General features: G+C 53.6%; 1 protein-coding gene across 39 annotated transcripts in view; it reads right to left on the bottom strand.

The window, feature by feature from the left end:
• RANBP3 (RAN binding protein 3) overlaps window positions 1–14,255 on the bottom strand; it is a 52,283-nt gene that overhangs the window by 14,994 nt on the left and 23,034 nt on the right. For 8 of the 39 annotated variants that reach the window (XM_081499422.1, XM_081499425.1, XM_081499423.1 and 5 more), the window contains 4 exons: window positions 12,363–12,551; window positions 5,327–5,363; window positions 5,154–5,240; window positions 3,240–3,311 (listed from right to left, as the gene is read on the bottom strand). In XM_081499422.1, the coding sequence (XP_081355548.1) occupies window positions 3,240–3,311; window positions 5,154–5,240; window positions 5,327–5,363; window positions 12,363–12,551 (385 nt within the window). Of the gene's footprint in view, window positions 1–3,239; window positions 3,312–5,153; window positions 5,241–5,326; window positions 5,364–11,713; window positions 11,869–12,362; window positions 12,552–14,255 lie in introns of all 39 variants that reach the window. The other 31 variants (XM_081499431.1, XM_081499433.1, XM_081499432.1 and 28 more) reach the window with 9 other exon arrangements.

Below are 14,255 nucleotides of genomic sequence, written 5' to 3'. Positions count from 1 at the left end.
CAAAGGGAGGAGTGACTGCCCAAGGGCACAGGGTCTCTTTTTGGAGTGACAGAAATATCCTAAAATTAATTATGGTGGTGGGTACACAACCCTTCAGCTGTGCTAGAAACCCTTCAGTTGTACACAGAAACACCACCACAATCATAACTCGTCAGGCCACACAATTACAATTAATTAGGTACGAAAATCAAATCGAACTCTCCATGAGGTAGGAGGGCCCTGTGCTCTCCTCAGGCAAACACAGGTTCACAAGAGTGATGCCCCCTGCTGGTCAGCACGTGGGAGCCCACACTGCTGGAGCTGGCCTCCTGACAGAGGCCTCAACAGCCAGGCAGCCCAGGATGTGGGGGAAAACACGCTTCCAGGTAGGCCTCTTGGGCAGGGAGATGCTGAATTACATTGCCAGAGCTCAGGGTTACTAAGAGGACGACTGGCAATTTAGAAGCATTGAAAAAGACTGAGGTAAAATTCACAACTGAGGTAATTTTAGAAGGTCCTCGGAGTTGGCTTTGCAATGCTCATACTGCAACTACTATTCACCACTCTGCTCTGACAGGCTAACCCTCGGGGTCGACCCTGAGCAGGGGCAACAAGCCTGGAGAGTCGCAGACACTGACCACCGCCACCCGGCCTGGTGCTGGCCCACCCATGGATGCACAGGACATCCACCCTGAATGCTGTGGTGAACTGACACACCACATGCCTCCAGGTGACTGGGAATGTTGGACAGAAAGATGGTGGGGCCCAGAGCAGCAGGGGGACACTTATGGGGCAAGGCCCCCATCTGCACTAGAATAAATGTGCTCCCTGCTTGTGGCCTCTGGAAGCTCCCTCTGCAGCAAGGTCAGTGTGTAATGGAGAGGCGCTGCCCGGCGGTCAGAGCCCTAGCATGCATGCCCGGGTCATGGGCGTGCACAGGCCGTTGCACCCGTGCTCTCTCAAGGGCACACGCGAGGGCACACCCCACAACGTGAGCCTGCTGTGGGAGAGCAGCACTCCTAACAGGCAGCCTCGGCCCCCCTCTGAAATCACACCCAAGCAAGCAGGTTTCTTGCCTTGCCTCAGAGAGACCCCAAGTGATGTCTGAGAGGGCAATGCTGGCTCCCAAGGGAACTCCAGGAACTCATGGATTAAACCAGGAAGACAGATCAGAATTTAGCACGGCGCGGACCAGAAGCTAAAGAGAATCTGAAAGGAGGCTCCCTGGCCAGGGGCTCAAGCAACACGTAAACACACTGAGGAAAAAGGGAGCAGGTTTCTCACTGTCAGTAAAGAGGCAGAAATATGAAGGGGGGAGGGTTTCAATGAACCTTGTTGACACTGGACGGGAAGTATCCACATGAACTGGGGTGACCTACACACGCAGACAGAGCAGCAGAGACACAGAACACATGTAGACATGAGGGCCTGTATGTGAAGAGGTCCATGTACATATATATATATATATATACATGTATATGTATGTATGTGCTCTCAGCCATGTGTGTTCCCAGCTGTGGGTACAGAGAGGGCCTGGGAGCAGCAATAGCCCCCAACAGTGACCACAGGGCTGAGCACTCAGATCTTGGTTCCAAGAAACCACTCTCCACTACGCAGAGCCAGGACCCCCCTGAGGACAGGGAGAGAAGATGATGAGCTTAGAACCCCTTCTGACAATAAGAAAAGGGCATGCTCAAGAGAAGGATGGGGACATGGCTGGAGAGCACAGAAACCTGCTGGACAGGGCTCCCGAAAGCCAGATCGGGGACCATTAGAATAAACTGACGGCGGAAGTAAGATCTGAATGGTAAGATAAATACTAGTGACAAAGGATTATAGCCCACTGACTGAACCAGACAAGGCTGAGGGACTGTTTTAGATGCCTGATGCATGAGCCAGGAAGGGATGCCTTTGCTCATCATTAGTGCACGTGGGGGAAGATTGAATGGGGTCTCTAGGTAGTGGAATGGAGAAGTACCTTATTATTCTTAAGGGTTACGTATTTTTTCTTTCTTTCAAAATAAAAGCTAAAAAAAATAAAAAGGCAGGCAGGCAAGGAGCCGAGCAGTTCACTCTGCAGAGTGGACAGGTCAGTCTGTCCCCACTGCACACTGCAGTGGGGACCAGGGACTGGGCTGACCTTTTATGACCCAGCCCCCACAGTCCAGAACGGGGCTCACTAGGCTGGTGCCCAGGCCTTCCCCAAGTAACCCTGAAAACCAAGCTCCTCAGAACTTCCCGGTGGTCCAGTGGTTAAGAAGCCACCTTCCAATGCAGGGCACTCAGGTTCAAGCCCTGGTTGGGGAACTAAGATTCCCCATGCCACAGCGTGGCCAAATAAATAAAAAACAAAAAGCCACCTAGCTCCCTTTCAGGCCCCGTGAAGGGGTCAGCTCAGAACAGTTTGCCTCTGGAGTCAGAACAAATTCAACCGCTTGAAACAGTGCCATCAAATCAACCCTCAAAGTTACAGCTTGCCTCTCCCTCCATGGCGCCCTTGTGCCAGAGGCTGATTGAGTTCGCCTTGCTTTTGAAGTCAGCAGTGAATTTATACAAGGCGGACTGGGTTACAGAATTCGGATGGTTATGTTCGCTCATTAAATTTTTTATGAGGAATTCCAGCCACGTGGGAGAAACTTTCAGGAAATCTTGGAGCTGGTTCTCTAGTGAAGGACCGAAAAAGGAAAAGGCTCCACATTCTTCAGAAAGGATCAAGCTATTCGCCATAAAGTTTTAAAGCTGTGATTAAATATATTTATCTAAACAGATCTAAGTAGTATTAGTCAGTGTGAGAATTTAATACACAGAGAAGGGGTCTGGAAAATTACATAAACTTCAGAGGAGTGACCATGGGGATGGCAGTGTGAGCGGGAAATGAACAGGAGGACTCTTTCACTCTATGTATTTCTGAGTTTTTAATGACACAGAGGTACAGTATTTGTGTAAAATTTTGAAAAATGAGCACCACATTTCACTATGGGTTTTTTTGTGTGTTTGCTTTTGTCTTTTTTTTAAAGGGACTTGAAGCTCCCTGTAATTAGGCTCTGCTCGCAGAAACTGAAATTAAGGGCCACAGGAGTCTGCCTCACAGTGGAGTCTAAATCTGCCCACTGAAAGTTGGGAAACACGAACCGAAAAACAGTGCTGATTTCCAACTGCTTACCCTCGTTTAAGAGAGTGCTTTACAAGAGCAAGTGCTTTTCATCCCAGGACACCCCCAGTGACCAGCTGGTGAAGGGCAAAGGGACGCGAAGGCTCACCTGGTTCTGAGTCAGAATTGCCTGCAGATGGCTCGCAGAAGGTGGATGGCATAAAAACATTGTTTTTGGATACTGTCGACAAGGAGGTGCAGGCAGGGGAGGAACAAGAGGAAAATAGTGTGAGTAGGCAGGACAGACATGCCTGGGAGCATTTCTCCCACCTGAGGGGTCATCTCCAGGCCCCATTGTGGTGTTGCGGGAGGTGTAGGTGGGGGGCCAGCATCATGAATCTGGCCTTCAGCCACTCCTAGCAAAAGTGAAACCCCAGGACTCTTCCTACAGCCCCAAAACATGGTGTCCAGAGGAACAGTCTGAATCTGCCTGACACCTAGCTGTCGACTCTGGTCTGCTGTGGCCTCCTGCCTTGCCCAGGTGTCCCCAAGAGGACAGCCAGGAGGGAAGCAGATGCTCCCCGGGGCCAAGCCCCAGGCCCTGCTCCTCGTCACCAGTCAGGGCTCGGTTGGCTGCAGGCTCCCCCCACTCCCCTTTTAGAATCTTACAAAAGCACCTGGTTCCCTGGTTGCGGACCAGGCAACAACACAGGAGCTGAAGACCAAACCGTGCAGACTGCAGGCAGCTAAGTAGTATCAGAGTGCAGCACAAAGCCAAGGCCTTTGAACACAGACCACTTGTCTCTACACGCCTGATGGCTAAGCTGAACCCTAAGGGGGATGCGCCAGAGGACAGGACTAATGTCTACTGGTCCTTGGTTTCTCCAGCCTACAGCCAGAGCACAGACTACCACTGCTCTTCTCTGCTGCACTTTCTTGATGGAAAAAGTGAGGCTTAGCAGTGGGCAGTGAGCGGGAAGAAATGTGATCTATGGCCAGCAAGTGGGTGCTGCCCCTCCTGTAATACGGCCCATGCAACAAGCGTGAAGAAAGCCTTAAAAAAAAGGATGGACCCCCAGCTTGGACTGCAAGCTGTCCAGAGGACTCCTCAATGCAAACCACAGCACCTCTGTTTGGGGTGGTGAGTAGGGGGAGCGTCTCCTGCAGTTGTGAAAAAGGGTTCAGCTGTGCCCAAGGCAAGTGTTCAGGGAACAGGCATGGACTCAGGTGTGTCACAGGGGTGATGGTAAGAGGACATACTCTTTAAGCTTCCAAGAGTCTTTCCTCTCCTAAAGTGACATCCTTAGGGCTCACAGCTGTAAATGTTTTATGTGAATTCTCAAGACTGAACTTCAAGCTAGGGAGCTGGAGGGCATGTGAAAGCCAGTGCTGCAGAGAGCACCGGGCAATGCCCGGGTGGGGCGGGGAGTGGGGGGCGCTGCTGCAGCTTTGACCCTGCAAGGAGCAGCGGCAACCCCAGGCTTGCAGAGCCCCCTACTCAGTAGCCCCAGCGCCCCCCTCTATCTCAGGAACCCCCCTCTGTCCACCAGCTGGTCTCCTGGCCTCCGTGTATGCACAGACCTGGTTCTGCCCTGGAGGGTCCAAGCCCTTGGGCCCAGCCTGGCCAATCCGTCTGAGCTCCCCTCCTTGGGGAGTTCATGCCATCCCACCATCAAAGTGTCTGCCAGGGCCGCTGGACTCCCCACGTACTGTCAGTGTGTCTGGGCTTCTCAACTGGACCCCCTGGGCACTAGCGTCACGGCTGAAGGGCGAGGGTGACCCCCCCACTTCCCACACCTTCAGTCCACACCTAGCCAGCGGCCCTTACAATGTGGACATGCACTTAATGGTCAGAGCCCCAAACATGGCCCTGACATCCCACCCCTCAGTGAGTGTCACGGATTCAGATGAGGGCGTCTGTGCTGTGCTCAGCCAAGCTCCAGCCTTACTCCTGTCCCCTAAAATAACTGAGCCTCAGGCTGACCATAACTGGAGACAAAAAAGGCATGGGAGGCACTGCAGGGGCACAGCAGGCTTGCAAACATGGCTGCTTCACCATCCAGTAAAGGGCTGCCACTGTTACCTGACTGTGATGGTGGGAACTGTGTTAAAGAGGATGTTCTTTCTCGCTTGACGGGAGGGCAGTAATTTCCATCTTCTCGGTCAGAATCTACAGAAAATGAGAAAGAGAAGAAAAATCAGGCTGCTTCCACTTTTACGACCGAAGCTGGTGAAACATTTGAGAGATATCCTCACCTTCTCCACCTTCGGGGCTGGAGCCTCCAGCTGACCTCTGAAATGAGAACACACATCAGGGCAATCAGAAAGGGCCACACGGCCTGGTGGCTCCTGACTTCCGCCACCAATGGATCCCGAAATGTGGCACCAAGGGCCTGGGTTCAGTTGCCCGGGTCACAGACTTTCAACCTAATGCCTGAAAATCTCCTGTGAACCTTCTGCTCCCGCCTTGCAAGGCCTCGTGCCAAGGACTTCTAACAGCTGGGAATGTTCCCAGCACAGGATCAGTTCCCAAGTTTCTCCACTGGGTACAGTTCACTGGCATGTCCCCCGCACCCCCCACCCCAATCAAAGAGAAAAACTGGCTCTGGCCAAAGTCCATTCTGCCGAGGTGACCTCTCCACCCTTAAGGGCAGCAGGGCTGCAGACACTGGGTCAGGGGGGCCCCGTCCCTGGCGCCTCCCTTGGTGTGGAACCCAATTTCCAGGGAGGCTGCTGCTTCCAGAGTAGCTGAGTCCTTCGGTGCCATGGGCCCAAGTGTGCAGCACAGAATCCCTGGGTCCAATGGCTCAGACTACAGACCGGCTGAACAATCACGAGCTGAGAAAGGTGGATGAAGAACTTCCTCCCCAACAACCTCTGGATTTAGAATGCGAATGACTAGCAATTAAGAACCTTAAAATGAGCCCCTGGCCCCATCTGAGGTGATACATTCTCTCTCAGGGACTTGTGATTCTTCAGAGCTAAGCAGCCTAAAGCGAACTCCGAGGGGTCAACATCCCCACCCCCCAGCCCCAAGCACCAGAGTTGAAGGGGAAGCAGGGGAGCCAATTTTCTTATTGTCAGAAAAGCCCCTTAGGGGTTAAGTTTGGCCAAATGAGGACCACCTGCCTTGAGCCTGTGAGGGATTAAATGAGATGATGCATGTGAAAGTGCTTTGCAAGCAGCAGGGCCGCAGGTGAAAGCTGTAAAGTAAGGAAGCTGCAGATGAGGAGGCTGGGACCCCCGAGAAGTGGGGCAGCGCTTTCCTGTAAAGGCCCAGCTCCACAGGCCCCATTCAGGCCACACGTTGTATATTCTTCGTTTTTACAATCCTTTAAAAACCTGAACACCATCCTAGCTTGTAGGCTGGACAAAAAGAGGCGGTAGGCAGAGTTTGCAGACCACTCCTCAAGGACAGTAAGAATAGGACCCCAAACTGCACCCCACCTCCATCAGAGACCATCTATCAAAATGCTCGGGAAACACGAAACTCTGCTAACACGACGGGCACACGACGGGCTCAGTGGTCCTTGGGGCAACTGTGAACATACCATGGGGCTCAAAACGAAATAAAATACCCCCGGAGGATTCAGCAGGCAGGCATTAGATGAGCACAAGATAGCGGTCAGGGCTCGGAGCGTGAAGGTGCTCAACTCCCTCTCAAAGGCTTGAGAGCTAGTCGGCTGTGTCTTGAATGTGGAACTTGGGGCAAACGGCTTCACTGGCCCAGATTTCCACCTCCAAGCTTGGAAGATAGCATGGCCAGTGCTTCCTCTGCAGGGATAAAGGTGCGGGGGTCCACAGGTGGCCTCACACCTGGACCGCCACACCCTCCCGGCAAGCTCACCTCCTGGAGTGTCACACCCAGGGCAACAGAGCTTCAGAGCTCAGGGACGGTGTGGACAGGAGGGACCAGGGTGGGGCACCCTCTCACCGTGGGGGGCTGATGAGAGAGGCACCATTGCAGCGCTGTCATTCAATGGGCCTGGGCTGGCAGCTGACAGCCAAGAGCCGTGCCCGCGTCACCAGGACATCAGGTGTTCCTCTCAGATGCTCCCTGCCCTGGGTGACACTGTGAAGGCGCCGACTCCAGGGTCTCCTCCTGCTGTTCCTCTAGAGCAGGCCTTGCCAGCCCCAGACTACCCCTGCTGCCCTGCCCCCAAGTCCTGTCCTCGACTTCCTTCCCCCTTTTCATTCAACAAGCATTTCAACTCTACCAAACCTGCTTACGGCAAGCAGCCTCCGAGGCCCGTGGCACCTGTGGCTTCCTGAACGATTCCTGGGACCTGGAAACGGCCAGCCCCTATAGACACTACTCTCTCACCAACACCCTCCCTTCCCTCACCACTCAGGTGCGAATATCTCAGGCTGTGGCCTCACCCCTCCCTGCTTGTTTCCAGGGCTCTCGCTCCGGGTCCCCTGCTGGCCTCTAAGTTCCAGAAGAGTCTGGCCCCAGTGCTCAGTAGGGCTCGCTCACCACGTGTTCAGGGGAAGCACCTGGATCCCAGGTGCTTGCTGGCCACGGAGAAGCAGCCAAGTCACATACCGCTCCCCCCCCCCGACTGTATGCAGAGTGGGGGCACTGACAGCTGCAAGGCCAGGATGGTCCTCCTGGTCCTTAGCTGCTGGGGAGGACGGTGCTCCGCCATCTCCATCTCGAGAGGCCCCTGTCTGGCTGCCCCTTCCACCGGCTAATTTCCATGGGTGTGAATGCCCCAGAGCTCCTTCTGCTAGGACTTTCTAATTTCATTCCATTTTGGTTGGAGAAGACTGTGATTTCTGGACTCTCTTTGTTCTGTCAGTTTTTCTCTGAATACTCTGGGGCTCTTTTAACAACACTTAACTTGCTTATCCTTGCCAGCGACACCCCAAACCTCTCAGGGATCTGGGTCTCCCTGAGAATTTGATGGGAGCCAGGAGCCTCTCCCCAGAAGTGTACCCAGGCCTCTGGGCTGCAGCCCTGTCTCTCAGGGCCTAGGACTGCTGACTCCAAGTGGCCTCCTGCTACACTAGGTCCCCTTCGTCCATCACGCTCCAGCCCTGTTGTCCCCTTCCTGTTTTCTGAACATGGTGACACTGTTTCTGCCTCAATGTTCCTTCTCCGCGTGCGTGCGTGCTGCTCCCACGGCTGTCCTGACCACCTCCAGGGAGAACCCAAGCTCACATGCCATCCCATGACCCAGCCAGAGGAAGCAGCTCCTCTGCCCCACCCTCCAGCCTCTCTTGGGCCTCAACTGTTTTGTGCTTCGCAGTGGGAAGTGATCTGGTGTGCCCATCTGTTGTGTGCATCCTGCTACCACGAGGCCCTACCCTGTCTATTCAGCTTACAACCCCCACACCCAACACCTAGAATACTTGCTCAGCAAGCATCTACTACACAGATGGAGCCCCAGCCTCCGCCAAAGCCCCCTTGGTGACCTGGAGAAGAAAGGGCACTTGGCAAGACAAGACAAGACACTCCTAGACCTCTGCCCCCAGGAGACCCTCAAGTCCCCACTCCGAGTCTCAGAACCATCCCACAGGCATGTGGCCAGCCTGCTGGTCCTGGACAGGCTGGGAGGAGAAGACCTGTGAAGGACAACACAGGAGACTCCTCCACTGGGAGAGCCTTTCAGAAGCTGCTGGAACTTCCTGTGGGGTCTGAAACAGCTGACTTGGAAGCAGTGAAGACAGTGACGCCAGTAATTCTCCTCAACAGGAGCCAGCACAAGGACGCAGAAGGCCAGAAGAAAAGTCACTTCGGCTTGCCTTGGGAGATGCTGCTTCATGCTGGAAACCCCGCTCTGCTGCTTGTGTGAGCTGCAGTCTGGCCTCTTCCCACCCCATGGCCCCCGCCAGAGAAGGCTTGAGCTTGCCGTCTAGGCCTGGTGCCTCATGCTACCTTCCACTCCCTGGGGCACACGTGGGGTTGAGCCCAGCAACCTGTAGCCCAAAGCTTGGGAGCCGCTGCTCCAGGGATGACTGTGAAGAGGGTCTTGAGAGCAGGCTCTCAGAATCTGTGCTTCTGGGGGAGCAGTCAGGATGGAAGTGGGGTATGGAACCCCACGTCCTTCTCTGCTTCTTTCCACAGCAGAAGCCACCTCTTTATGATGTGGGCTTCAGGCTGACACCTCGGGGATGCTCAGATCAGGGCACCCTGACTGCGCACTTCACAGTGGCCGTGGGTCCCACTGAGCCCACTCTCTCAGAACACACTGGAACCCTGGGGAGAAGCAGCTTGTCCTGTGAAGGGCACACGTCCCTGTCACCAAGCACAAGACTGGAGGGAACACCTGACCCAGGAAAGGGCCACAGGACTGAGAAGCTCCTGTCCTTTGTGTAAAGGCTGAATCAATGACAATTACTAGTGTTCAGTTTACTGAGGCTTGTACCCTCTCCAGACAGGGCTTTTGTGAGGCTGTCTGGCGTGGGTGGCCTTGAGGGGACAAGGGCGCCAGGCCAGTCTAGGAGGCGAGGAGGGAGCAGGAGGCTGTCGAAGCTGAGACACAGACAAATGGGCAGTGAGCAGGAGTGAGCGGCGCTACCTTCTTGGCCTCCCGGAAAAGATGAGAAATCAAGTCCATGTCAGGGACATTCCTTCCAGAAAATACCAATTGGCCTGCCGGGGACTCAGTGATCCCCACCTGGATGGACCCCCATCTGGACAGTCCAGCTAAAAAGTCTGCTGCTGTGACTGCAGGAAAGTGGACAGCTGGATGAAGATTCACCTGAGGGAGGTGCCTGCTGAGGCAGCCTCACCTTCATGTGGACCACAGGCCCACTCACCACTGTTTATCCTTTGACTCAGGGAACCAGCTCAGAGATTTTTACCAAAAAGGCAGACACTGAAAAAAAGAAAATGAGGTAGCCTCCAAAGATGTGACTGCTGGGCAGGGGCGGAGGAGTGTCAAACCCTGTGCACATGTCAGAGGACGGGCAGGGGGAGTGGTCCGGTCAGGGGACTTGGTCCAGACTCTCTCAGTTTCCCAGTGGGGCTCATAACATGCTTCAGGCTCGGTAGTGCCTTGGCTCAGGATTTCAATTGGCAGACTTCAGCCAGGCTCGGGGTGAGCACTGGGAACACTTTCTCCAGGTCAAATGGAGAACTTAATCCGGATGTGGTTTGGTGTCCCTCAAGCTGCCTTGTGAGAGCCAGGAGGTCTGATATAAGGAGACTGTTGCCTACTAGAGCTTCAATGGCCAAAGCTCTGATGAGACTGAAAGATGATAAGGGTCCTTCATAGGCAACAATTCAGTGAGCGACTATATCGCAGCTTTACAATCCCCCAAGGGATCGTGGAATGAAGAACAGACTGAACATGAGGGATGAGCCCTGTCAGGTTCCATGTGGGTGTTTCCTGAACTCCAGAGTGAGACAGAGTGAGTGCCAAATCTGCTCTGAAGCAAGAGCAACTAGTCCGAGTTTGCCAGAGAAATATCTCAGCCCAGGAAGTAGCTGGGATCGGGGTCTATCCACACCCTAATTGACCTAAAAAACAAACTTGACTGTGTCTTAGTGCCCAAAAAGCAGAAAAAGCCCCGGATAGCTGAGAGCTGTCATAAATGGTGTGACAGCAGCACTGCTGGGACTTCTGATGGAACGAGGGAAGCCCACAGCTACCCATGTTAAAACCACACAGGGTATGCACATGTGTGTGTCACAGGCACGGCCCTGTCCACGAAGCTGGCACATTCAGAAACAACCCCCTCTTCCTCCCCAGGCCCTCTCCCACAGCAACATAACAACCATCTTCACGTTCCCTGCCATCGCCCTTGACCTTGCATCTTCAAGTCTGGGCACTGCTTGCGTTTCTCAGAATTAGAGCTTCTGACCTGCAATCCACAAGAATGGAGATGCTGAGTTCTGTTGGCCAGGCCTCGGAAATTGGTGTCTGGACTGGCCACAGGGAGAAGGTGAGGCCCTGTCTCACATTAGCAGAATGGAGTCTGAAAGAGCCTGGCTTCTGGAAGGGCCGCTGCCGTGATACCACCTCTACCGTTTGCCACCCTCCATGGAAAACCCTCGACCTCTGCAGCTGGAAGTTCTCCGTAAATTGTGCTCTTCAACCTGGACAGCAACGGAGGGGCCCCATTTCCTGGGCAGATCCTCACAAAGACCACCTGTTCTCAGGGAACTAGGAACACATGCCTGCTGTCACCCAACTCAGGAGAAGGTTCCAGAAGCTGCTCTTGCCCAACCCAGAAGATGATTGCCTCTGAATTTCTGCTCTTGGCCCTCAGGTGGGGACATCAGATTGGAATCTTTCCTGGGCTTCTTTCCCTCAAGCCCCCTTCTGGGCCACGAAGGACAGCCCCCAACAGGGACAGACTGGTTCTTCTTTTCCCACCACACACTGATTCCTCCAAATGTTAAGATTTGGCTCCAACCTCACTTGGCTGAACATCACTTCTTTCTGTGACCCAGGGTCTGGTGGCTCTAGCTGAATTTCAATGGTTTCCTCAAGGACATGGGAGACTGGCGGTGTGACACAAGGAACTGCCAAAGGTCTGGGAGAGGTCTGGGGCTGTGATGCCCTGGGTGCCATGTGGTGGGGTGGGATCCTGTTTTCTTGAGTCACTTTTCCCTGATGTGAAAATGGGGGGCTCTGCAACTAGGTACCAAGAGGATGAAGCTTTCGATCCTGAATGGAGGATAATGTTTACCTTTCCCGATTTATCAAACTCCAAAAACTCCAGACATTTCTTGTTCTGGAGAGTTCACAGTCTTCTCCACCTATAATCTTCCAAAGCCTTCTGAATACAAAGAAAAAGGGCTCGGGGAGCTCCCTCCGATTCAAAGGAAGCGGCTCTTCTTCCTGCTTTGATTGAAGACAAGCAGTTCACAGCCCAACCACAGTCCAGACACAACTGGTCTTGCAAAGCAACAGGCATTAGATACCTTTTCCTACAGATCAAGGAAGCTGGAGCCTTTCGTGTTTCTAAGATACTGAACTTGAAAGCCCGAATTCAGGGAGAGATGGAAAAACGGAAGGAGGGAGAAGGGGCTGAATTGGAGGTGGAGAGTTCTACCCTGCTCCTCAATTCCTCTTCTGACCCCTTGCTTCTTTCAATAACAGGATTAGCTTCAGGCTATGGGTAAAAGTTCCCCTGACTAGAAAAGTCTCAGTGTAGAAGGGGACTTGCTCCTTCCTTTTTGGCAGCAGGAATTAAAGGGCGCTGAAGAGAGCCTTGTCATCTTTTCAGTTATTGCCAGTTGCTGACGACCCGGGGTCTGGATGCGAGGGCCGAGAGGGAGGGGCTGGTCTGGGTTGGGAGCCCCGGGCTGGGGGATGCCAGGGAGAGGTGGACTTACCCCTGCCAGTTCTCGTGGAAAAGGAAGAAGCTGGGCTTCGGGAGCGCGGGCCAAAGCGCTAGCGGGGGCAGGAAGCTCTAGGGCATGCTCACCAGCTGACTCGGGGTGACCCGTGCCATGGTGGGGGGCCTCAGCCTCCCCCCGAGGCTCCTCTCCCGAATCCGACAAGTCTTTTTGCTCTGCAGAGGACTGGGAGCAAAAAAGACAATTTTCCTTCAATGTAAACAAAGCCTACAATGTGGGGCAGGGAAGGGGGTGGGTTTCAAAGGTTGAGCATCTCCTGACGCTCCTGCCCCGGAGGGAGGTCGGGCCAAGAGAGCCAGCCCTCCAGGCTGTCAGAAGGGTGGTGAACATGGGCTGGCTGCTGTCAGACTTGGCACTTCCTAAGGTGTCCAGGAAGCTGGACCCAGGTTTTGAAAACTGGCAGGCGGCCTCTGCAGCATGAAGCTCCTCTGCTGGTGGCAGCCATGAGGAAACGGTCTCAGTGACCAAAGTGCCCCTGGGGTTAGTAAGCCATCCACTCAGACATACTCAAGAAGGGGGGTGGGTGCCAGCACCGTGTCTGGCCGCTGGGGCTTCAGCAGGAGCTGCAGCCCCGGCAGCACCTCCCATCTGTGCCCGTAAACCTGAGAGGAAGGGAACACATCCCTGCCCAGTGAGTGCAAGTGTGGGGGACCCAGCAAGCTGGCGGAGACACAGAGAGCCGGCTTTGTATCAGCGGGCAGGTGGGTGGAGGTCTGGCTGAAGGAGGGAGCCCCTAGGCCTAGGAGTCTCCCGGGCCAGGGCTCATCTAGAAAACAGCCAGAGTAAGGGGAAGCCGGAATCCTCTGAGGCAGTTCTTGGGGTTCAGGAGGGGCTTCCATAGAAGTGGCTTGTTGGAAAGCTGGTGCCCTGGATCCAACAGGTGGGCTCCAGTCCCCAAACCTCCCACCTGGCATCATCCACCACAGGCTTCTCTCACTTTGTCAACTGAATGACCATGGGGCCACCCTGTCTCCCTGTAGATGCAGCCACATTCCTCCTGCCTGTGAAGTGACTGAATCCTCTTTAGACAAGACTCGGGACTATTTTTAAATGTGTGAGCCTGCTGGATGAAAGGAACTACATAGAAGATTTAAGAGAACGTTCAAACACTCTTGGAAAAGCAAAAGCCACATGACGTTAACACATCCACATGTCTAAACGTCACCCAAATGGACTCTTCTTATGCAGGGAGAGCCACAGATGTAAAGGCCTTCCTTCCCAGGCCGCTTTTCACACCTGTGCTGGGCGCCGAGGTGGAGCCCCACACATGCCCGCTGCTGCTTTATGGCCAGAGATTGAACACCCGGCCAGAGGAAATGAACCCAGAGCTCCATGGGAGACTGTCAATCTCTATTCAGAACTAGGATTTGTAGAACAATCCCCGCTTTTTGAACAGAAAAGTTCAAATGCCCTCGCAGCATGGCAGAGATGAAGTCTACACCAGAGAAACAAAAAGAAATACAAATGGCATCCCAGCATTTTCTCCTAGGGTCTTGAGTATTTCTGCTGAACAAGGAATGTAAGCTCTAAACAGCCAAGACAGAGCCTGTAGGTTTTCAATATGTTTGTTAAAGTCAGACATTGGGATTTTGGCAGCCTTTAACATCATCCTAAAATATATGACTGACAAAAATCCACACACACAGAACACGCTTGTTACAGAGTAAGCTCCCAGCGTTGTCAGTGACACTCTGCTTTCTGCCCAACAGCAGACTGCTGTTGTAACTGCTTTCTGTCTTTTTACTGAACTGCTTTTTGTCTTTATTCTGCCAGGGCAACTCCAAAGTCTCCTGCCTTCAGATTAACAAATATTTGGAAGATAAAGTAAATGAAAGGAACGTTCAGTTATCACAAACAGTGTAACAACCC

Source organism: Giraffa tippelskirchi, chromosome 6 (genome assembly GCF_054371585.1).
Source record: "Giraffa tippelskirchi isolate mGirTip1 chromosome 6, T2T-mGirTip1v1.2.pri, whole genome shotgun sequence".
NCBI lineage: Eukaryota > Metazoa > Chordata > Mammalia > Artiodactyla > Giraffidae > Giraffa > Giraffa tippelskirchi.
The sequence above is the reverse complement of the archived record's forward strand: the minus strand, read 5'-3'. Positions and strand labels throughout refer to the sequence as shown.